This window comes from Malaclemys terrapin, chromosome 9, assembly GCF_027887155.1.
Source record: "Malaclemys terrapin pileata isolate rMalTer1 chromosome 9, rMalTer1.hap1, whole genome shotgun sequence".
Lineage (NCBI taxonomy): Eukaryota > Metazoa > Chordata > Testudines > Emydidae > Malaclemys > Malaclemys terrapin.
Window position 1 is genome coordinate 72,010,454 of NC_071513.1, and position 25,712 is coordinate 72,036,165.

A 25,712-nucleotide genomic window follows, 5' to 3' on the forward strand; every position below is an offset into this window, starting at 1 on the left:
AAATACCATTTACCCTATCTCTTGAACAAAGATTTAAAGAAATATAAATGATTTTTATCTCTCCAATTATCCCTCTTCTATACTGAAATTAAATATATGCATGAATTAATGTCAAGTGCAATTTATATGAGCATTGCAGAATGAACAATAACAAACTTATGGTCAGTTACATTGCTTTTACCATTTTTATATTCATCAGCCTCATTCTCATCTTCAAGGTGCTCAGATGCTGTGAGAAAATCTTCTTCTATTGAGGACACTGAACAGTTTGTATCATCCTCAGGCTTTAAGATATTCGTTTCTATCTGCAGCTGTCTCTCCTGCACAAGCTCCAGTCCAATCAGAAACTTGTTTATTTCAAAGATGATGCAGCCTATGCTGTTTTTTCTGTTTCCCCTGGCACACTGAACCAAACATACATCTGCCAGCCAAGGACACTAGAGGGGAAAATAATATCAAACAGTTATTTAATTGAAAAATATTTTTTTTCCGTTACTTTACCCCTTATAATTATATTAGGAACATTCTGTTGTAAAGAAGCAATAAGATTTGTGAATTAGATGTTTTCAACATATTGTGCAGCTACATTTATGCCAAATATGAGACTGTTTGGAATGACATTTTCAGTTACAAAAGTGTTTTACGTAAATCGGGTGTAAGAAAGCACTCTGCTGTAGTACAACTACTTTTTTTTTAAGTTACCAAATAGCTTACTCTTAATTCAGTTTCTTGTCCTTTTAATGACATACTGTCCTATTTGCCTTTGGCTATGTTCAAGTTAGCCATCCTCTCCATTATTAAGATATAAGTGTTTCTGAATGTTATTAAGCTATTTAAGGAATGGTTTGCATGGGTTCTAAATTCTTCTTCAAGACCATTTCTATTGTGATGCTTATAAGAAGTCAGCCTTGTGGATGATTAGTTTGCAGGGCAGTTAGGGATGGGGCTATTTACGTATTATAATAAAATACAATATTTTAAAATCGTAAGTGCTTTGTATTCCTTTCCCTCACCCTTAGCCTTATGCCTATGCAAAGCACCATTATTAATTATTTATATTACAGTAGCACCTAGAGACCCCCAAATAAGCTTGGGGTCCCATTGTGTTAAGTGCTACAGAGTAAGAGACAGTGAAGACCTTTACCATCTAAGCAAAAGACAAGGGGTGGGAGAAAGGAAGTACTATTATTCCCATTTCACAATGGGGAACTAAGGCCCAGAGAGATTAAGGCCCAGATCCTCATAGGTATTTAGATGCTTAATGGGAGCTAAGTGCCAAAATAATGTTGAGGCTGTGGGTCTAACTGACTTGCCCAAGGTCATACACAGAGTTTGTGGCAGAGCTAAAATGTGAAGCCAGCTCTCAAGTCCACATCCAAGTGCCTTGATGACAAGACCTTCCGTCCTCTCTTTTGACTTCAGTTGGAGTGAATTATTCATGTGAATGAAGGAGTCAGCTTGTGTAGCTCTGATTGCAGGATTGGGGCCTTAGACTGAAAGCTCTTCAGAGCTGTATCTGTGTCTTTCTATGGATTTGTACAGAACATTACAGCCCTGCCCTGACTCGCCTTTGGGTGCCACTGTAAGATAAGTATCTAAGTGTAGAAGTCTTGGGATTAGTGTTATACTGTAACAGCACATTTAACTGGTCTGTTGTTCCCTTCTAGCTACACAATATGTTTGAGTGGAAAATCTGCATGAATAAATCTGTTAGCAGCTGAAAGGGCACCAAAAGATTGACAGGCTTTGAGATTACTTGTCGCTAAGAAGCTACCATTGAATTCCAATTTAGTACAAAGAGTACTATGAAAAAATGCAAAATAATGAAGTAATGTGAAACAGTGAATGAGATTCAATTTGTATTACTTCAAAATATAAAAATATGAAGTAAAAAATGTACTTCAGTAGGACGCTGTCAGCTTAGATTGAAAATGTAAGTTTGGGGATTTTTTGTTTTGTTTATTTTTTTAATTATGAATCCCAATAATATGTTTTCCTGAAATTTACATCAATCAGTAAAACCAGATGTATGTTTAGATATAAATATTCTTCTGCAAATGTCCCAGTACACAATTTGCAGTGTTACATTAGTGTTTAAGGGTCAGGAAATGAAACAGACTAGAACCAAAGAGAAAATGAGTGTGTGTGTGTGTGTGTGTGTGTGTGTGTGACTTTAATGCATGTGAAAAGATTGACATCTCTGAAATCCTTTTTCTAGATAGACAGATATGACAAGGACCAAATTAGCACAATGCTTCCTGATGCCAATGTTATTTCACCTCATTCTGACATGGTGAAAGCACCTCTCCGGTGAGAAGTTTAGGTCAGCTTCCATTCCTGTTTCAGTCCTGACCTCCCAGCAAGGGTGCCAGCTGTGCTTTTTTGTGATGTGAACCCTTGTTTACTGGGGTGCTGAAGATTGGACTGAGATCACCAAACTCACAGGCCACCAAACAGACATCAGATCTCCTGGGCCTTCTGCAGCTCCCATGAAGTGATGTGGCTGTTCATTGCTCCTTACTGGCGCAATGGAGCTCTTTGGTACTTAAAATGCACCATGCCATTATTTATGTTTTTTAAATGCAGCCATTAGGTATAAATAGCAAGTAAACTCAATAACCAACCAATTTTGTCTTTAAAAAGCAGCACATTAGTAGGACATAAAATGCAATGATCTTTGTAACAGAGATTACGGGGCCAGTTTCACAAAGATTTATGTGCACAAATTAATTTCACAGGGGTGCACAGGCCCTGCTGCTAATTGCTAGTGAAGATAACCTGTTTTGATTTTAATCTTACTTACACAGGTTTTACACCTGCTGTGCAGCTCTATGGATTTAACGAAGTTGCTCCTGATTTACACATAGATAAATAAGATCAGAATCAGGCCCAATATAATGAGCTATTTTCATCCTTTCCCCTTGGCACAGGTCTGAATGTAAAGGCACAAAGTCTTATGAAATAACAGAGCCACAAAAAATCTGTCACTCTAATAAGTAGCTACACTTCTAAAATCTATGTTTAAAAAATGTTTTAATTTACCATTTACCATTTGCTTCCTTTCTATATGTGGTGCTGGAAGTTCAGAATTCTTGGCATGCAACTCATTGCTGCCAGTGGAGCATTCCAGAGCTATCAGAGTGAAGTTGGATACTAATCTTTACTTTTGTATCTTAGTTGGAGAAACTAACGAATTAGTTTTACTGTTGCACAGAGGCTAAAGCTGGGACAAGCGTTGATGGGGTTAATAGCTCTCAGACTCTTCCCTTCTGCAATTAAATGTACCCACAGGTAAGTGAATTCCTGACACAATTTAGCTCAAGGGATATTCCAGCACCATCATGAATTCCTTTCCAAGGTGCATAATGAGACAAGCATGGCCAGGGATGGAGACAAGGAGGATTGCTGGAGCAGGCTGGCTAGTGGGAAGAAGGAGCAAGACCTTACTTAAAAGGGAATCTGCAGCAGCTCCTCCCTAACGCCTCCCTCCCCCTCCAATGGATCTAAAGAATTAAATTCTCTCCCCTGCCCTGTCCATGCTGCCCTTCTGGCCCTTACTGTCTCTGGAAGCAGGATCCTGAATGAGCTATGCCATCATAGGCTGCCTTCTCAGGATGCTGCACAGAAGTAGCTATTGGGGTCCTGAATGAGAGTTTGAGTTAATAGGCTTACCGCAGTATTAACTCTCACCTAGATATTCATAGTCTCTGGAAGGAACAGGCTGATCCCTAGCTCCACCCCTTCCTAGCTCAGCTCAGCCCCCAAGTCACCCCCGGTTTGGGCTTTTAACTATGTAGCTGCATAAATGGTGTTTAAACAGCTAAGCTTATTCTTTTTATGAGTACATACCTGTGTGGTTCTCAAGCTAGCATTTGGCTCTGTGCTCGCAGCTTCTTTTCTTTCAGATTGCGTACACTATCCTTGATGGCTGCGATGTGTTCCTAAAGATAAATGTATAGTGCCTACCTGGGAAACTTCAAAATCAGCCTGAAGGTTTCCTGAAGTTAATCCGCTTAGCAGGACTATTTCATTTTCTTTTGGTGGTTGTACATTCATAGAGCTGATAAGTTTTGGGAGATTTGGAGAGACACTGATCAATCTCTGCAATAGGAAAAATATGGTTGAGACAACACCACTCTATTTCACCCCGGTCAGAGTTACACTGTTGTATCCATAAACATTTAAAGGACACTTGGTAGGCATTCCTTTTACATGCATTTTAAAATGAACTCAGTTCTCAGAACATACCGGAACTAAAATTGGCAGCACTGAAAATGCACATCCTCTATGTATGTACCAAACAATTACAGCAGTGGCAGTGCAAATGTCCCCACACTGCCCTAGAGATATGACAGCATTAGGGATCAGAAGTCAGATCAGTCCCCATGCCCATCAAAAGTCTTGGCCTTTATACTATGAATAGCTCCTAAGTGAATGGGAACACTGTGTTAATATGTAAAATACAAAAGGATTCAATAATTATTGGTATGGACCAAATCTTGTAGTTCCTACTCAGGCTTATGATTAACAAGAAATCAAAAGGAGTTTTACTGGGAAAAGATCTGCTGGATTTTGCCCTATGAAATTAATACAGTTTTAAATCTATATTTACAATGATATATTTAATACACTGTTTGAATTAAACATCCATTTCTTAGATTTAATATACTCTGCAGATACTTTGGTTTCATAACCTATCATTTGTGATATGAAAACAGAGTAACTTTCTATATGGCATGTGTTTTACATATATGCACAGTACATTTAACAAAGATAAACTACTAATGATGATGATACTGTACTTTGCTCTGTTGTTATAATATTTGTATAGCAGGAGCGCCTGAGAGCCCCTGCCATGGATCAGGACCCTGCTGTGCTAGGCACTGTACAAATGCAGAACAAAATAAGACTTCCTGCCCCAAAGAGCTTACCTAAAGCTCTTCATGTGCTGTACGAACAATAAGTAATTAAACATCACAGTATCTCTGAGACACATAACCATTATTATCTCCACTTTATACATGACAAAGTACAGCACATCAGTGGCATAGCCATGAAAAGAATCCAGAATCTTGACACCCAGACCTGTGCTTTAACTACTGCACAATTCAAAGATACTTCATTTCCCCACTCTTTATCTTCAAAATGAAAGCTTACAGTACTGATATTTCTCCTTACACTGATTTAAATTAGACATAATACAAATGGCTGGCTTGGCAAACCTAATTCAGTTACGGGGAACAATCTACTTCTCAGTACACTGATTTGCAGATATGACTAAGTATTAATATTTGACATAAAACTTAAATTCAGTGCTTCAATTCATTTTGACATTTTTAGTCTAGTACAAAAAAAGTGCTTGTCTTTTTTTCAATGATCATTTTTCTGTTATCATAGTGTTTTTTCTATATTTTCTTTTACTTAAATTACCATATTTATCAGATTACTTAGATTGGAAAACCAGGACATTTTAAATATATATTTTTTTCCTGCTTGGAATCAAATGGAAAGGTCTGGGAAGAATGTTCTTAAATTTGTAACCAAGAAACCCTTGTAACATATTCTATAGCATAGTATAGACTCTATTTTATAGGTGTCAAAAGGATGATTTGAAATTGTAACAGACAGCACCAATATGTAACATATGGCACTGTACAACTTATATAAACATTTTTGTGCCCGACAGTTATGCCAAGATCTTTTATATACTTCTATTAAATATTTTCACTGTACTAGCATTTTGTTTAAATCCATACTGTCTAAAATAGCTTTTGAAAAGTCATTGTAAATTATGCATAGAAATGCATACAGACCGATCTTCCTTTTAGAGGCTGATAGATAACATGCAAACCTTCATTTTGGTGGCACATATTTTAAAATGTTCATTAACCCTAGAGGAAAAAACACTAGTTTCCACTTATACCTAAGAAACATTCAGACTACGTACTGGTAACTATTTCTAGAAGGCCAAATCCTGTGGCCTGCCAAAAAGCCACGTATGTAGGGCTCTGAGGTAGCAGACCTGGCATTTTTCAGCGCATGGGGAATCCTAGATGTAGAGGGGCCATGCAAGGAGGGAGGGAATGTTGCAAAGTAGGGTTCCACCCTCTCTGTACCACTGTACTGGAGGGGCCTGTGGACAGCTTAGGGACATGGCCAGTGAAGGCACCACTATGTGGATCTATGGGTCAAATCCTATGTAGCTGTGGGGAGTCTCCAATGGTGATTTGTGCTTGTGGGAGAGGATTCTAACTCTAGCCCTTTGCAAAGATGTGCTGCGTGAAGCTCATTTACTTGGCTTTTGTGCAGGAGTCAGGATCTGGCCTTTATCAAGGCTCTCTTGCTCATTAATCAGTCCCCATGACCTGACACAGCATCAGTTCTTTAAAAAAAATACCCCGAGGTTGTAAATAAATAAAAAAAATGGCCTCTCCTTTCTCATTAATAAATAATCTAGTACTTCTGTGGATTCAGTGAAATTAAACTTCTCAATCTGGTATCCACACTTAACTGACTGATTCATCAGAAAAATCCATTTGCTTATGGAAGCTGTATATATTTTTGATGTTTAAGTTTTCACAGCTTGAGGCTATCGAGAGCTGTTTGTAGAAAGACTTCCTCCTAGAGAATCACTAGCAGAAGGATATTAGGAAAATAATGTGGCAGTCCTCAACTAACCTTACAATGGCCCCAGCAAACAAATTCCAGTGTTTCACTGAGGAACTTTGAGTATGGCCAATAGACCCCTCTTTGACGTGTTCACTTGCCATGTATTTCTGATGCCAGCATGGGATGATGGAGGCGGGAGATAGTAAGGGAAGTCAAGTATCAGGGGATAGCCGTGTTAGTCTGTATCCACAAAAACAACAAGGAGTCCGGTGGCACTTTAAAAACTAACAGATTTCTTTGGGCATAAGCTTTCGTGGGTAAAAAATCCACTTCTTCAGAAGTTTAAGCTTCCATTCTGTGGCCCTATATAAAAGCTCATTTTGTGCCACACTTTCAAAATGTCACTTCTTCCCATAACCACACGACTTGAGCATTTTAGGAGGATGCACATTTTCAGTTGTATGTCCAGTTGTGCCTCTGGTTTTATGAATTGCTGAAGAGTGTCCTGGTTTTCTACTCAGTAAATAAGCGGAAATCCAATGAGTCAAATCCTTAGGCCCTTAAACATTTTTTTTAACCAGTCTCTATCCAGAAACCCACCCAATGAAATCATCTGGCGTTTGCCTGAGTAAGACTGAGAAGTTGAATAAAACCTAAATAAGTGAGTAAAAGGGCCTCAGGATTTGCTTGATGATAAGAGGAAAAGCTGCCATAAGACTATTTTATGTACTGCAGTGTCAAGATAAACTATTACAACTACAACTCATGCACAAACACTTCTTTTATAAAACCAAGATTTAGCAGGAAGTCCACTTACAAAATAGGCATTGTGAATTTAGACCACAAAATGCTAGTAGCTGTCATCTGAGTTGGGCATAAAGCCACACGTTTAGAACAGGAGACAAATATGGATTTCAAATATTGTTGTTTGAGGAGTTTCAAATCCAGAGTTTTGATTCAGCCCATATTAAAAAGAGTGTCCATTTGTAAAATTTAGATCCATGTTTAGGTTTCAAAGTCCTGGGAAAGTTTGGGAGGGGACAAGAGAGAATTGGGCCTAGGAATATGGTTTGGGCCTCTCTCTAGTTCTCATCACATCGTCTTGTGAATAACATGAACATATGTATTGTGCATATTATTAGGCCTTTCTTAATTTGTTACCTGTTTTAAGTGCTCATCACTGCAATCATCTTTGTTTGCATCTAGATTCACAAAGCAAACCTGTAATAAAAAGGAGAGAAAAAAGGTAGTCTAAGGTTTCTTTAGAAATTTAGCAAACAATTTAAAGGTAATTAATATAAATACATTTCCTATACTTGTAGCTGGATATGGCCCCTTTTCATTGCACAAGAAGAACTGTCATAAGGTCAAAAGGGAGTAATGTACTGGTTTGGCATTAAAATGGGAGAAGAAAAGGCAAGAAAATTAAGAGCAATCACTGTTTCTGTTCCAACACAACGTCTCTTTGTCAAATTGCCAAATGTAGCCATTACACTAGAATGTAATGGATGTGGGAGAAGAGAGAGGAAATATGGAATGCCTCTGGCAATGGCTAGCGTGATGATGCGCCTCCACATTGCCTGCCACGTGACTCCCACTGCCACAACACAGGACGCCTTGCACTACATAGCAACTACTATTAGGTAAGATATGATTCTTCCTATTACAGAATGTAGCTTCAGTCCATTTACTAGAAAGTTGGAAGGTTGGAAAAGGAAAACTAACAGAAATTAAACATTTGTAATTAACCAGCTGGGAACAGATTAAATTGGTGGTGTATGGGTTTAAGATCACTTGGCTCAAAAGGATTCTAGCATGTCCAGATGAACCTAATAACTTTATGGAAACTGAATATTTTTATCTCGGGAAGAGGGTTCATAAACCAATGGTACTCAAGGGCCCTCTGTAGCCTTAACCAGGCACTGCAGCTGCCGGAATTAGGAAAACATCTGGTAATTTTAGACTTGGTTCTGTGGAAAGTGCCAGTTTCACCCAGAAAAGAGGGGTATTTTTCCATTGTCTGACCAGCTCTGATCATCATCTATTTAAGCAACAACAGTGCACTTGACACTGTAGAATACTAGAGATTGGCCAAAATGGGAATCTCAAATCCAACCCATTTTTAATTTGGGGTTTTTTTGTGGGGGAGAAGAGAGCCAGTTCTGAATCCTCCACTTTGGTGCTAAGCTGCATTCAAGGCAAGAGCCCCAAAATTGGACTTGGTCCTATTTTTGGATGTGGCAGAAATCTCAGAAGAACAGTCTGTGAGATTTAGATGCTGACACATCTTGATGTAAACTCCACTCCAGGTTCAGGGTAGAGTCCAAATACTACACTAACCTTCAATCAGGTTTAGCTCCAAACTTCATTTGCTCAGCTAATTGCTCTGTAATAATCAGAGGAGGAACAAATTTCCTGTCTGATTCAACTGAAGACCTGTGTGCCTCAACTTTTGTTGCAGTCAATGGGAGTAGCACCTCACAGGAAGACTGCTCAAACCTCATACAGCTCTGGCTCCTTGGACAAAAAAAATGCAGTAGCTGGCTGAACACTGACATCTTTTGAGTGCTAATATGGCTGGATGTATTACAACAAACAAAACATTTTCTTTTTTCCAACAGAAGTCAAAGGACTGGATTATCCTAGTTCAGGAAAGACTCTTTGGGAAATGCTTTCTCAGCACCTGCTCATATTATCATTAGTCTTAGCCAATATTACCTCACTTCCATGAGCTGTAAAATTCACTTAGAAAGGTATAAAGTTTAAAAAAAAAGAAATAGTACATTTCACCAATATACTGAAGTTAGACATTCTGCTGCATATTATGTGTCAGTTTCACCCTAACGTAGCACTGATTTCAGCTTATATATGTACATACCATATGTACAGAATATGACCATCTGTAGTAACAGCAAGCATAGCAGATGGAAAGATTCAGCCCTCCCAGTGTGAACCAAAAAAAGTGCAAAAAAGAATGATTTTTGCTCTTTAAAAAAGCTTATTTTATTTTAATAATGTAACTTCTTTATACTAATACAAAAACATATTTTCCACCATTACACTTTAAAGAAAAATATTTCTCTGCTTGAGGATGTCAGCTAGAAGAATGTGTCACTGTCACTAGGGATTTATGCACGGCTAACTTTTAAGATGTACTTATTATTAGGAAATGGAAATGTCAAAGCCATAAAGTAATAAAAATACCCTTTAGCAATACAGTACTATAGTTACATAATGTCCTGAGCCTGATATAGTTAATTGTACAGAGGAAGAAAATCTCCCTTTCTTTCAGTTGATTCTTAGGAGTTGTATATTATTGAGGCAGATGGTGTACACAACAAACCATTAGAAAATATTGGTGCCAGATTTTGTTTAGCAAATAAAACTTTGAACTTTGCAAGTGTCCACAATGATATGTTCCTAACCATATAAATGTGTGTGTATGTGTATGTTTATATGTACAGTATATACAAATATGTAGGTGACTGTCCATAATGAATTCAGCGTAGATGTCAGGAGACATTTTGAAAACCCGGTGGAAATGTATGCCTCCATTTTTTTATCTTCTCAAGCATGCTTCAGCTACTGTTCTGAGAGATAAGATGTGATTTGGGCTTTTAAGTGCCTGCATGTTAAGTGCTTTTGAAAATTTTACTCTAGGACTTATGGAAAAGGTGCTTTATTTCTTATTCTATTTTGGCTCTATCCCCAAACTGGATTCAATGGGAGTTTTGTGTGCCAAAAAAAAAAAAAAACGGTCTGGCTCCTGCTCTCTCTATGTATGTATACACATACATACATACAGTATTACTCAAACACGTTATTTTCCAATAATCCTTGTTTTTGTAATTTACCAAATGCCTGAATACTGATGTGGTGCTGCACACAATTGACCTGAAATATCTATTGTCTCTTGTAACAGTGACATCAGCTGCCAACCTAAGAATACACCTCTACCAAGCATGCGGTGAAACTGTCAGTTCCATTTCACGTGGAGCGGATAGTATATATTTAGCTCTTTTATGCATCAGTAGAAGAAGGAGAATCATGTGCAGGTATATGCATTACTTAAAGTCACAGCTTGTTTCCTTCATATTTTTTTAATTTGATAACCAAATGCATTTATTATATTTATGCCTAAAGCAGTACTGTATCCTATATATCTGAATACACTGAAAGGTGCAAATATTTGCACCTTTCAGTGTATTCAGATATATAGGATACAGTAGACACTGTATAGACACTGATTTATTACATTGCCTTATTATTGAAATCTCCTGCCATTCTGCACTTGAGTGGACTTTTCAGATGTGAAGCTATAGGCGACTATTGCACAGATAAATGTTGTGCCACAGTGGTTATTGAAATGTATTGCAGAATTTGCTTGATTTTTGCTATTTTAACTGGCCCCAAAGTACTGCCAGATTCTAGGAGACCCACTAAGAGTATATCTGTCCAGTTTAATGGACATGAAAGGAGAAAACTGAATCTAAAATCACTCGTGGATTTTGGCTTGCCTGATATTAATGAATTAGGTGCAGTGACTTATATTGGTTGATAAGTATATGAGTGTTATCACTGAGAGACCTCAGTCATAATATAGTAAAAGGACACTGAGGTATAATTCATAATTTGAAAAAAATGTTTTAATTGTATAGATTAGGAAAAGAGGTTGAGGTTAGGTTGGTGTTAGCTAACCCCAATTTAACCATGAACTTTTCTCTACTGTAGATGTAGGTTAATACCTTTAACTATAATTTAGCTGGACCTATAGTCTAACTCCAACTTCAGCTTACTGTGGGAGCACCCCAATATGTCTAGATGCCAAAAAGCTCATGTGTGCACCTCCCTGACACATCATCCTTATTTCTGCCTCATTGCCAATTATTCCCATAGGCCAGTGTTTCTCAAACTGGGGTCACCTCTTGTGTAGGGAAAGCCCCTGGTGGGCCAGGATGGTTTGTTTACCTGCCCCGTCTGCAGGTCCGGCCGATCGTGGCTCCCACTGGCTGCTCCAGGCCAATGGGAGCTGCTGGAAGCGGCGCGGGCCGAAGGACATACAAGTCACCACTTCCAACAGCTCCCATTGGCCTGTAGCGGCGAACCGCGGCCAGTGAGAGCCGCGATCAGCCGGACCTGCTGACGGGGCAGGTAAACAAACCGGCCTGGCCCGCCAGGGCTTTCCCTACACAAGCGGCGACCCCAGTTTGAGAAACACTGCCATAGGCCCTACCTCATGGTACCCTTTTATGATGTTTGTTGCGTCAGGTTCTTCAGACTGGTCCCTGTGTGCAGCATCTAACAGAATTGGCCCACTAGCATGCTAAACTTGACATTGAAGGGTTTTTAGTCTCCATGGGTCACAGAAGAAATAAAATGAGGTAGACTTCATATCCTCTCTAATGATTATTACTGGAACTGCTGGGGGAGAGGGGGAATGAAAGGAAAACATTTTAAAAGAAATTGTCAAGGAAAACAGTTTCAAGGAGCCAGAAACTCCTGAATCTAATCCTGGCTCTTACACTGTAGCCTTTGGGCAAATGCCTTGATCTCCCCTCTCCTCCCAATCTGTAAAACAAGAATAACGATGCTTAGTAAACTTACATGTTATGACAATAATTTGTTAATATAAGTTAATATAATATAAGTCCTTTGAAGAGCTAATGCATTATATAAATATTTCTATTTATTTTATTCATTAACAGATGGAACGCTATACTCAGGGAATTGCTATTGTTGGACCATATCAGGGAATTTCTGTATTAGAACCATAAAGTGCATGTGTATAACAAGTCTGAGGCCAAGAGAGACAAGGGGTAAGATTGAATTCAATTGAATTCCCACAGCTTAGGCCTCTTGTTTTTTCCATTTCTGTGTCTCTCCCTCTGTGAGAAACGTGCAAGGCCAAACTGCTAATTGTGTTAACACATCCTAAGACAGAAAGTCTGTTCTCAAAAACAACTGTAATTGTTCTTCCAAACACAACACAGTTTAGTAGCTTTTGACTCTTGTTTTGTATGTTAAAGTTTAAGTAAATTTGCAACATCCTGCGAGTTGCTAAAAGTTAAGAAATAGTAAAGTAATAAGTGATAAATGTATGTTAAAATAGAGGATGTATGTGAATGGACGCTTGATTTAGATAAAGGATAAATTGATTTAGATAAAGAATGAATGGTCAGGGAAGTGCCAGCTTAAGAATTACAACTCCAGTCTCGATTGGCTGAAGAATGCGCAGATAGACTAGAGATAACCGGATGATCCCCCCGGAGGGCAGGCCGGAATCCACACAAGTGCCCCCCTCCCTCCCATGGAGGGCTGAAGACTCCCGAAGAACAAGATAACACTGAGACATTCAGCCATCAGGGATGTGCCACCTGCTGATTGATAATTACCTCAAACAAACATGGGCAGGATGAAGCAATTCCCATAGACTTGTATAAGGGCAAAATCCTATAAGAACAGACTCTAATGTTGAGTCTGGTTTTGCAACCACCCTTCAGGTGCATCAGATGCGCATCTGACAAGGACTCAGCTCCACCCTCGTGTGCAGACTACCTGGCCAGTACTCTGCCATGTGCAACCTCTAGGCTGGTAACTATAACAACTCTGCAGAACTTGTATGAATGAGTGTGTGAATGAATAAGGAATGGTAGTGAAATAATATTGAACTGCATATCCTGATTTCTGTCTCTTTCTCTGTATTTACAATAAACCTGGCATTTTTGCCTCATCCCTCTTATAAGATAGGGTTACCATATTTCAACAATCAAAAAAGAGGACGGGAGGAGCCCCGCCCCTGTCCTAGCCCCTGTCCTGTCCTAGCCCCACCCCTGCCCCTTCCACTCCCTCCCACTTCCTGCCCCCTCAGAACCCCCAACCCTCCCCCCCACTCCTTGTCCCCTGACTGCCCCCCAGGACTCCACCCCCTCCCTAAGCCTCCCTGTTCCTTATCCCCTAACTGCCCCTTCCTAAGACCCCCCCCAACTGCCCCCTAGGACCCTACCCCCTACCTGTCCCGACTGCCCCAACCCTTATCCACACCCCCACCCCCTGACAGCCCCCCCCAGAACTCCTGACCCATCTAAACCCCTCTGCTCCCTGTCTGTCCCCTGACTGCCCCCTCCTGGGACCCCTGCTCCTAACTGCCCTCCAGAACCCCACCCCCTACCTAAGCCTCCCTGTTCCTTGTCCCCTAACTGCCCCCTCCTGAGACCCCCCCACCTGTACCCTGACTGCCCAAAACCTTACACCCCCAACCCCCAGACAGCCCCCCCCGAACTCCCTGACCCATCCAACCCTCCCCCCTGCTCCCTGTCTCTTGACTACCCCCCCCCCCCAGAACCTCCCTGCCGCTTCTCTGGCCCCCGGCCCCCTTACTGTGCTGCAGAGCAGCGCGCTCGACAGCGGGGGAGGGGAGCAGGCTCGGAGCTCCAGACGGCGAATGGCGATCTGTGAATGCAGGGAGGGAGGGGGAGGGAGAGAGTGGAGGGGAGTGGTGTCAAGTTTCAGGAGAGAGGAGGGGGGAAGTGCAGGAAGGGCTCTGGCTCTGGCTGTCGGAGCCCGGGCTGCTCTGTAAGCCGCGCGCACGCTCTGTATGGGGGGGGAGGAGGGGAAGTCTGGACATTGACAAATTCCCCCTGGACGCTATTTTTAACTCAAAAAAGCCGGACATGTCCGGGGGAATCCGGACGAATGGTAACCCTATATAAGATCCTGTTGGTATTATTTTATTAGTGTAACACTATAAGCATAACACTTTTTATTTTCACATTCAAACAATTTCAGAGTGTTTTATGGTGCTGACATTAACCAACAGCTTAGTAAATAAGAATCATATTAGTGCCTACATTTGCTTCATCGTTCTGCTACAGGGTATATAAACCAAAATTGACATAGACAGTACTTAATGCCCCCTAAAGAGAAAAGCTTAATGATTGATATTAACAAAGATATTGTACCAGACACTCTTCATCCTTCTACCTTGTATATTAATTCTTGTTTTCTCCTGTTGTTAAAATTATGTAACCTTTTCCTAATTATATACGATAGGGTGACCTAGTAGCAACCCCTATATTTAGGTTTCCTAGCACTTTACATTATAAGGTATTTTTGTGACCTTTTCTTTAAGAAGCTCTAATACCTCTGTTGTTTGCAGCAGACCTTTGATATTTGGCAAAGGGAAATCCCTTGGGCTAAGGAAGTGCCTTTTTTTGTCCCATGAAATTCTATTCAGCATTTGCTGAGATAAAAATTGTTAAAACTCACCATTTCCCTTCTGTTACTTGTGTTCCTAAGGAAAATTCTGGCAGCCTGCCAAAATAATAACTAAACACAATCATTCTAAGGTTAGGCTTATGCAATGACCAACACTGCAGCTGTTCTGGCTGCTGCTGACACTGTACTGGGAAAACCTGGGAGCTGCCCTAGCAGTTGTGGGGGAAAGGGGAAGAGAGAAGGGTTGGATTCCCCACTCCCATTAAATGGCCTTTTCAGGGTGACACATGGGGCTGAAGCTCTCCCAACCTATAAGGGAAGAGCAAGCGTTCACTGAGACAGGCTGAACTCCTCACCCCACCCACCAACCATCTTCAGCACACTGCACCCACCAGCCCAAGGGATTACAGCCTTCTCTTGCGACTAGCTAAAGTACTTAGTCCTGTATCTTAAGTGGTAGCAGTCCATGCTGCCATCCTGAACATTCAGGATTCAAAACCTGCTGATGTTTCACAATGGAAATTGTTACAATTGCACACAAAGAGTATGTTTTGTTTTTTCCTTTTCAAACGCTAGAAAAATACATAAATAAAATCTTTAAAACAAGAGTGTTATTTTGGTTGTAAAGGCAAGCACCAGAAAATTAGGAAATGCCTGATATACAGTTGCTTGTGTAACCTTAATTCAGCCTCCTTGTGGATATGCATTAAAATATAGTCGTTAATTACATGAACACATGCTTTTTCCCCCATGAAATCCCTGACTGTAGGGGTTAATAGCACATGATCATTTTTTAAAGCTTGTTAATGCACAAGGAGAGGTGGGACAGAGTTCCAGTTGCACGGAAAATTGTAACTTTGCTGTTCCATTGCTTTAGGGGCTTAACTATGCTGTCTTGATGTTCTCTTATGGTAATGTAGTTTTTTTGTATATTACTGTATATACAAGCCAGAGAGGTGATATACATGAATGCTACTGTGAGGTTCTTTTCAGTTACAGTAACTCCTCACTTAACGTTGTTTCAAAGTTACATCGCTGCTCAACTAGGGAACATGCTCGTTTAAAGTTGTGCAATGCTCCCTTATAACGTCATTTGGCTGCCTGCTCTGTCCACTGCTTGTAAGGTTCAGTGGAAGAGCAGCAACTTTACAAGGGAACATTGCACCAGTTCCTCTTCTCTGCCTCTTCCTCCTCCCTCCCAGCATTTCCCCCACTGTCAAACAGCTGTTTGGCGGTGCTTAGGACTTTCTGGGAGGGAGGGGAAGGAGTGGGGAAGCGCCGGGTCTCCACTCCTCCCCCTCCCTCCCAGAAAGTCCTAAGCACGAAGCGCCGAGAGGAAGGGGGAGGAGCGGGGAAGCGACACATCTCCAAGCCTCCCCCTCCCTCCCAGAAAATCCTAAGTGCTGCTAAACAGCTGTTTGGCGGTGCTTAGGACTTTTGGAGGGGTGGGGGGAAGGAGCGGGGATGTGGCGTGCTCCGGAAAGGAGGTGGAGTGGGGGTGGGAAAAGGTGGGCCTGGAGTGGAGCGGGGACAGGAAGAGCATTCCCCGCAAAGTCGGCACCTGTTCTTCTCCGGGGAAACTGCCGCTGCTGTTGCAAAGGTGCTTCCTAGCGTCCTTGCCTGCATTGGGCTGTGCCTGTGTGGGGTAAGCCAGGGACACTTCCCAACCACAGCAAAGTACAGTATATAATGCCTTTTTTCTGCCCCCCCCCCCAATTTCCTTGAAACCTAACCCCCCCACATTTACCATAAATCTTATGGGAAAATTTGAGTTGTTTAACATCGTTTCACTTAAAGTTGCATTTTTCGTGAACATAAGTACAACGTTAAGTGAGGAGTTACTGTATTTGTCACTTTTGGCAAAAAGATGTAGAGCTTCCTATGAAATAAAAATAATAATTAAAAAAACCCAGGTTGTATGTACCTTGGACTTTAACTATGTATTACCTTCCCAGCAGAGTGAAAGTCTCTCTCCAGGTGCAGTGTATTTACATTTTCACTGCCTCTAAGGACACTGTGCACAATGTGTAACTTATTGCAGCAGAGCCAGTATAGAAACTTATAAAACATATGAAATCTGAAATTCACCTGTGCAGAAGGTCAGCATGAAGCCTGTTAAGTTCCAATTAAGCCCTTAGTTAGGCTTAATTGATGCATATGACCTGTGGGCCCTCTCTATGCAGGTGATTTTCACCCATAGTACCAACCTACAAAGGGAGACTTTTATAAATATGCTTGACTGCTAATATGTAAATGCTGTCTCTAACAGAATAAGCTGGGCTTTTAAGGGGTTAAAGTCCCAGCTCTGGCCTATGCCTGGTTCCCTCCCGCTCTCTTCCAATCACATGACTGAGAGAGCAGGTAACTAAGAGCCAGGCCCTCTGGGACATATAAATGGCAGCCTTTCATCAGTCTAGGTGTGAAAATGTGGGGGATTGCTGAGGAAAGGATCACCCCCCCTCCCCCGAACTGATGTAAGGCTCTCCACCCAGAGAGGTGAGAGAAGCACTCAGCCCCAGACCCAGGAGGAGCTGTGGAAAATGCCTGGGAGCAGATAGAACATAGAACCTGGGGAAAGCGCTAGTTAAGCTATCTGAGCTGGGTAGGCCCATGACTGTTTGGCTTATGGGGGGCTGATGGACTATTGAGCCTAGGGAAAGGCTGACGGTTGTTTTGTGTTTGGAATTCTGCTTACCTTGAAAGGGGAGGTCTCTTAATGCGTTTGGCCAAATAGTTAAACCCAAAATCACTCTACCAGCCTGGAAACGCCATTGAGAAGGGGGGAAATTAAGCCTGTGACTGCAACTCCATGGTGTGGAGCGGCCAGCTACTACTATGTCGTCACTGGAGAACTCCTGTGCTGCTGGTAAGCAATTATTGTGTGCATTTTAAAGGTCTTCCAACTGGTGTTTTACTCTTCTAGAAGTCCAGCATATGGAGTGGGAAGGAAGTCTACATGGGTGACAGGATTAGAGAAGTATGGGTTGGACTTTTCAGCTGTGCCCTAGCCATGATGATGCAATTATGACACCTTTTAATGTTCAATGAGTACATTGTTTGTACCTTTTCTTGCTCATTGTGCACTATGAAGCATGGACCTTGTGGTAGGCATTAATGTTATTGTAATTGTTCAGGGAAGCACGTCGTGCTAAGATTATTAGTAACTGAAGATTACCCATGTGTATTCTCCCCATATTCTTCCATATTGTACTGTAGGGAGAATTGCTGATTCTAGAAAGCTTATTATGATTTCTGATGTGTTATGAAGTATTCTAGTGCTAACCACTAAAGGTTTTATCTACTTGTAAAAGCAAAACTGTAAAGTTATGGTTGTAGGGAATATGTAATTCCATGATCACTTTAATTACTTGCAAAGTCACTTGTAAAGATTTTTAATGGAGTCAAAAATATTTTAAAACAATCTCATATAGTGTCTCTCCTCATTCATTTTTGTCCTCAGGAATAACATTCTCATGTGATAGCAATTTTCAGAATATTGAACCACATTCTGATCTGGTTTTGCTAGTGCAAATATGGAATAACAATGGACTTACTACCGATCAGAATCTCCATCTGTCTTTAGGAAAGATGGTTTAAATCACCATAATTTCCCCATAGCACAATAACCAAATATAACTTCTCAAAGCCTTCACTCAGTAGGATGATATAAATATACAGCTGCATGTCAGTCTCCTGTGGGAGCTGAAGTCAGCTAAAGCCTAAGGGGAAAAAAATTCACTTTATATATCTTTGAGACAGAGCAAAATATACCCATAGGAAATATTAAAGGAAAAGCAATATGGCAAACTTTTCCCAGAAATTTGGTTTAAGCTTTGTGTCTTTGAAAATGGTCAACTACATCTACATATTTCTGACTTCTGTGAGACTAGAATAAAATGCCTTTTTCAGCTGCTTCTAACAATGCAGCCATCTGTTTTTTATGTCTCTATGGCAGGGTCAGTTGTTTTGATGGCCATCAAAATGCTGATTCACAAAACTTCCAAATAGAAACTTGCATTTTTTTACTTGAGAGATTTCTGCCAATTTAAAGTAAAATTTAGATGCCAAACACTCAGGGACCTAACAGACAGTACATGCCTTCCTGCATGGACCCCTAGGCAGTGCTGCTAACTCTTGTGACTTTTTTAGAGTGATTCTTGTATTCAATGTATTTTCTTAAAGCTCCAGCTTCTGGAGACATGTGATTACATGAGAATTTCAGCTTTCATTACAAAACAAAATTCTAGCCTTCATGATTGTGGAGAAGAGCTTTAAAATGTAACATGAGTGTACTCTTAAGGCTTAAAAGAAAAAGAAAAAAGACAAATACAAAGGTAAATACAAACCTAAAAGGTATGATTTTTAAGTTAATCTCCTGATTTATTTATTTTTTTAACATTTGGGGTTGGCAATACTGACTGTGCCTATATGAACAGGCATAAGGGCCTACCCATATAGATCTTACTGGGGGATTTGTGGTCTTGCTTAGTTCACCACAACCTCCAACAAAAGCAAAGCTTTCAAAATTAATGCCTTATGTCGACATTACCACATAGATAAATCTAGGAATATGATTGAAACAGTTGCTCAGTATTGCCAAACTCAAGAGAGAGAAAATAACAAGATTTGACCCCCACCCAAAAAATATATAAAAAAAAACCACTAAAAAATATTATTTGAATCTTTTGACTTTACAACTCCTCTCTATTGTAGTAGTGTGTGTGTGTGATTTCAGGTTGAAAAGTTGACCTTTAATGCACATAAAAATGCATGAATCTTCCTGGCTGCACCCCCCCGCCTAACTCCCCTTGCTCTCTCCTTATCCCTGAAAAGGAGGAACTGTCATTCATTACCTATTACTGTCTTGACCCAACAGCAACACGTCTCCACCTACTACTGCCCCAGGACCCTCTTTGTGCTCTAGGGCCATACATGAAGTCAGGGCTGATCTGTTTCCTCAGTCCCAAGGCTCTTGTACAGAGCTCTGCCCATGTACTGAAAACCAAGGGACTGGAGGAGCTTCTTCCATTATCACTAGAGCTCCTCCTACAGGTGCCAAAATCCCATGACTCATGATCAATTAATTAGCGTTGACAACATTGCCTTCCCCTGGCTGCTCAGAAGGGACTCCCTGTATCTACCACTACCCCTAGGCTGGGGGAGATGCCATGCTATCCCCTCCATCTTCCACCCCTCAGCCTCCCTCCTGCCCTCCACATCCCTCTGCATCCCATTCCCTTGAAAATTCTAAATCTGCCTCCTGCTCACCCTCATTCTCCCCATCTGCTTTTCATAGCATCTCTATTGCTCCTCTTAGTCCCTGGGTCCTGACTAGCCCTCCTCCCCATTATAGCGTGGCAGCCATTTTGCCTGTGGGCATGGCTTCAATCTCAGTGGGATGTGGCAGCCAACTTTATCAAGGGCGGCCTCACTTCCACATGCAGATAGATAGTAAGGGAATGGTGGCCTTGCTGGCTTCAGCCCCACTGACAGTAATAGGAGATGGTGACAATTTTGAATAAGGGAAACCTGGTGAGTTATCAGCCTTTCATCATGTTTTCATGAGACAGGTAAAAAATACTCCAAAAATCATAAAATCAGAATTGGCAGTACTGGTTACTCATTATTTCTGTGCCCAGCAGCACCAATTAGGACTCCACTGTGGGTCAATGAGGCTCTGTGTCTCAGTCCATTCCTGTTCTAGAAGTTGCAGGATTGGAGCCCTAGCAACCTGAGGCTTGACTCAAAGCCCATTGATTTAAATTGGAGTGATTTCAAAGGGAGCTTTTCTAATTCAATGAGCTTTGGATGGATCATACCCATGGCAACTGCAAGAAACAACTTATTTTTTTATGTACATCTGGCTAGCATTATAGAAGTAAAATGCTATCTAGGTCAGGCATGGACAGTCAAACACTGTTTTTTATTAAAATAATGCAGTCAGGAATGAAGACAAGAAAATTCTTACAGAAAACAATTGAAACCAAATGTACTATTCATTTGATTAGCACCAGCTCACCTATCTCCATATGTCCACTCTTTCATGGGATGCTTCTGATAAGCTTTCAGTATTCAATTTTGTTTCTTCTTTTATTATTTCTGACTTATTACTGAAACTCGGTTATCATGTTATTATAATTCTTTCTAAAAGCTTATGTCTGTATTACCCATTTCTGCTCAAATGACTCAATTGCGGGCCTTCTACCTACTGACTTTCTTCTGTAACCATTTAAATGTCAAGTGCAGTCTCTGAAGACTAAATAATTTATCTATGATGTTGAACAAAACCAGTAAATCTCATTCCAGGGCCACTCTCAATATGATGTTGGCTGAACTAAACCAATGCTGGCGCAAAAGAAGATGCGACCACTTAACTTTAACATTAATTTTATCTCCAAACATCTTCCTCTTCCTAGTTATACAGAGGCTTACACTAAAAAAAGGGCCAGACTGTTGCCATGGAAAAACCCATGTGCTGGAAACTTTTTTTGTCTTCCTCTGATTGTTTCATAGTGTGTTGGGGTCACACAGGAGCTGGCTCCTCTACAGAATGAGCAGGAAACAGTTTAAATCTCAGATCCGTTGAGGGTCCTCTTGGCTCCCCTGATCTCTATGGCACTATGGTTCCCCCCTCATCCTAGAACACAAACATTAAGACTCTTGGCAGATCTGATCTACAATAAGTTAACCATCCAGGGGACTTCATGCAAATGTGTCCAAAATTTAAAATGCTTCCATATGGCTGAAAAAACAGCAGGAAGATTTTGTGGAAATTTTTGAAACTTCCCTCTTTGAGTTCAAATATATTAAGAAAATGTCATAGATTCTGACCTGTCAATGATTATGTAGTGCTGCTCTAAACTATTATAAATAAATTAAACTATAATTTACTACAAATAAAAAACCTCAGCAACAGTCATGGAGAGGCAAAGGAAGATCATTAAAAATATAAGTATTTAAATCCATCCCCCTTATCTGTGCATGCTAAATAGTTTTACAGTGCACTAATGGCATTTTTACAACTCAGAAGAATGACGGAATAAATGTTAAGCCTAATTTTATGCAAATGACTTCACTAAACAAAGATGTCAAGAGAAAACATTCCATCACGCTGGCAGGCAGGGATGTTGAATAACCTCAAGCTCCAACTCTTTTGGTTCTACAGAGTGCATGCGTAAGTGGCAACAAAGCATAAACACATACTTCAGCAGGATGGAAACATGAGGTGCTGCATTATACTTGTGCCTTTGCATCCAAAGTTAAAGTGTGACTATCTCAGAAAAGTTATTTTTTAAAATCAAAGCAAACAAGAGTCCCAGTCGCACTTCTTCTATATAGTAGTACTTCCCAGTGGTGTTAATGCAGTTACAAGTACACTTTAGACTTCCAGAACTGATACTCCAAGCTGCTTCTCCTTCCTAACATAACACTGATGTGCATCTCCTATTCAATTTTGTATTCTCTCACTCACTGTGAAGTTGGGATGCTCAGAAGCCTTGGCCACTGAACTTAGAAGTAGGGCTGACAAGCGATTAAAAAAATTAATCGCATGATTAATGATAGAATACCATTTATTTAAATATTTTTGGATGTTTTCTACATTTTCAAATATATTGATTTCAATTACAACACAGAATACAAACTATACAGTGCTCACTTAATATTTATTTTTTATTACAAATATTTGCACTGTAAAAAACAAACAAACAAAAGAAATCAAATGCCTGTTCTCACTTTCAGGTGACATTGTAATTAAGAAGTGGGCAGCATTATCTCCTGTAAATGTAAACAAACTTGTTTCTTTTAGCAATGGGCTGAACAAGATGTATGAGTGGACTTGTAGGCTCTAACGTTTTACATTGATTTTTTTTTTAGTGTGGTTATGTAACAAAAAATACTACATTTGTAAGTTGCACTTTCATGATAAAGAGATTGCACTACTGTACTTGTATGAGGTGAACTGAAAAATACTATTTATTTTGTTTATCATTTTTACAGTGCAAATATTTGTAATAAAAAATATTAAGTGAGCACTGTACTCTTTGTATTCTGTGTTGTAATTGAAATCAATATATTTGAAAATGTAGAAAACATCCACAAATATTTAATACATTTCAATTGGTATTCTATTGTTTAACAGTGCAATTAATCACAATTAATTTTTTTGAGTTAATCGTGTGAGTTAACTGCGATTAATCAACAGCCCTACTTAGAAGTCTTCATTGTGGGCTACAACATGTAGAAATGAATGGGAAATGGTAGTTGCAGTAGACTACACTGGTACAGTTCCCTAAAGGTTGAGAACCAATATGGTACCAATATGGGGACCACTGATGGCTTCCTGACACTAATGGTTTATATTCTGCTTTCTTAATTTTTAGGGTGACACAGATTTGGAATAAGAGAATACAATGTGTAGGTGGCACCACAACATCTTTTCCTCCAGGAAAACCAAACAACAACATTTAACTCTTCAACTCACTCCTACAAGAATACAAATAAATAGATTTATCAGCTGCAGCTTTTCAGGGTCATATGCTGGGATTTCCAGTTAAGAGGGAAGAGCTGAAAAAACAGGGAAGGAGCCTCAACACTACTATGGGGCTACTGTGAGACAAATTATTCAGCTTCCTACGCCAAGGAAAAGGGGCTGCAGGACTGGGTTCTATGCATGCTTTGTTTAGGACAAGTCCTCTTTTTAAAGAAAATAAGAGATTGGCTAGAGTGTGAGCCTTGAATGGCAAGTGTATAAAAACAGGCGGGCTCCTTTCTCTGAAAGAATGGAGGCAGAAACCTAAAAAGGAAAAACCCATGAAAACCTGGAAGTCTGAGGGCTTTGTCTGGGCTCATTGTAAGATAAATGTTCACTATTACATACAAACAAGAATAAGGGTGCAAAATCAAGCACCCAAAAAATTGGGAAAGCAGAATTACAGTCCCTCACCCCAGCCTGTCCCTGGCTCTTCCTCATTCCTCTGTGCTGGGGCCAGGCTGCTTACTCCTGGGTACAAGAAGGGGGTATAGGAGAAACTGTCTCCCTATCCAATTGCCTGGAAAAGTCTTATTCTGCCCTAGGCTTTGGAACCCTGCTGAGCACAGATGGAGTCTTTGGAGAATTTAGTAACAAACTTCTGCTGAGCATGGGCAAGCAGTGACTATTTCCAGAGGCTTATATCTTGGCCAGATTTCAGTGGATTTGCAAAGGAATGGAAAAAGGCACCTCTCTGATCTCATACATTTGTCTGAAAATGAAATCCTGAATCACCAGCACTCCAATGCTCGTAGAACTCGTTGTTCAGCCGCAATAGAAAGATTCATCAATTCAGTTAATTTGACGTCTTAAATATATGCTCTCAAAACCCTAAATGCCACTGCATAATTAGGAAGGGAGGCATGCCTGCACTTTGAAATTAATCTTTTTTCTTTATCTGCAGTTCCCATTACTTAGATTTATTTTTGCACTGCTATAGCAAAAGCCTGAAATTATTAGGCCAAAACCATGGTGTTTACGTGAGGTAATATATTAATTGAATTCATATTTATCTGGAAGGAAGCGTATCTTCTTATTAATCTCTTATTGAGATTTTCAAAACAAAGCACTTTTCAAGCACCTCTCTTGGTAGACGGTGATAGCTTCTTAATAAGATAAGCACGAGAAGTAGCTGAACTAGAAGATACTGTCTACATATAATATAGCCATAAAACAGACAACGCGTGGATAGTAGTAATGAATCTCATGTATAAAATGACAAAAACAGTACTTTGTATATGCAAGATCTGTAGAGGTTTAAAAGCTGGCCAGACCAAACAGGGCAAGATTTTGTATCAAGCTATGTATGCCCAGCTTCAAGCAGAGGCTATGTTGCTGACATCTGAGGCCAGGCTCCATACTGTAAACATTTAAGCAGTTGGGGCAGAGGACTGCCCTGCACTCGTACAGCAAGAGGGATTAGATTCTCCAGGAAGTACTTTATGATTCTAGCACTTATGATTTCAGGAAAGCAGTCTACATCTCTGTATTCCTGGCAAACTGTGTTCATTCATTTCCCCCCATCTGAAAACTTTACATTTAATGATACCTAGCCCTTAAATATTTTTTCATCCAGAGATTTCAAGATGCCTTACAAAGAATGGTACCAGCCCCATTTTATAGAGGAGGGAATTGAAGTGCAGAAGTGAAATTACTTGCCTAATGTCCCACAGGTTGTCCGTATGAAAGCCAAGAAGAGAACTTGAGTCTACTAACTCCTAAGCCAGTGCCCTATCCACTGGTCAGAGCCACTATATACTGTTCGGTAGCAGTCCTCTGTCAATTGTAAACTAGATTGGGGTTATGAGCCAGCCAAAGCAATGCAAATTGTGATGGTTAGCTGGACATTATCTGGGAGATAGAGGACTCATTATAATTGACAGTATTGAAAGGGCGGCGACGGGAGTGGGCAGCCTACCCTAGTATTTAGAGAATGGATTGGGAGAACCAGGAGTTGTGGCTTCTGTTCCTAACTCTGCCAGGGACTTGCTGTAGTGACCTTTGGGCATCACTGCCATGTCTGTAAAATGGGAATGATAACAGCCAGCTTTGTAGAGTATGCTGATTCCTGACTGAAGGGTGCTATATTTGTTCTGAGCACTCTTGTTATACGCATCTTTAGTTTAAAGAGCGAGAAAAGCCCAGTTTTATACCACCCTGAAATACTGCATTGGTTTATTTGAAGCACAGTCATGGGGAGAAGTTCTGCTGCTGGCTTTTTCTGCAGAGAGGCTGCTAGGTTTCAATAGTAACATCTTCTTCCCCATTGTCCTACTTATGCTGTATCTACACCTCTTATTGGGCATGTGTACATATGTGTTTGATTACAGACTGTTACCAGACAGAAGCTTATTTTTGC

General features: G+C 40.4%; 1 protein-coding gene and 1 long non-coding RNA gene across 10 annotated transcripts in view; one reads left to right on the forward strand and one right to left on the reverse strand.

Moving 5' to 3' along the window:
* SPHKAP (SPHK1 interactor, AKAP domain containing) overlaps window positions 1-25,712 on the reverse strand; it is a 110,997-nt gene that overhangs the window by 22,398 nt on the left and 62,887 nt on the right. For all 7 annotated transcript variants that reach the window (XM_054040022.1, XM_054040021.1, XM_054040017.1 and 4 more), the window contains exons 4-6: window positions 7,771-7,830; window positions 3,967-4,101; window positions 182-437 (exon numbers count right to left, since the gene is read on the reverse strand). In XM_054040022.1, the coding sequence (XP_053895997.1) occupies window positions 182-437; window positions 3,967-4,101; window positions 7,771-7,830 (451 nt within the window). The remainder of the gene's footprint in view (window positions 1-181; window positions 438-3,966; window positions 4,102-7,770; window positions 7,831-25,712) is intronic.
* On the forward strand, window positions 348-13,376 carry LOC128843290 (uncharacterized). 3 transcript variants are annotated; one of them, XR_008446217.1, is made up of 5 exons: window positions 348-2,323; window positions 3,215-3,291; window positions 7,932-8,252; window positions 10,532-10,664; window positions 12,315-13,376. It is a non-coding gene; the product is annotated as an uncharacterized LOC128843290 (long non-coding RNA). The 3 variants fall into 3 exon arrangements; XR_008446216.1 differs by having other exon boundaries at window positions 348-2,310; XR_008446215.1 differs by having other exon boundaries at window positions 348-3,291; window positions 12,315-13,374.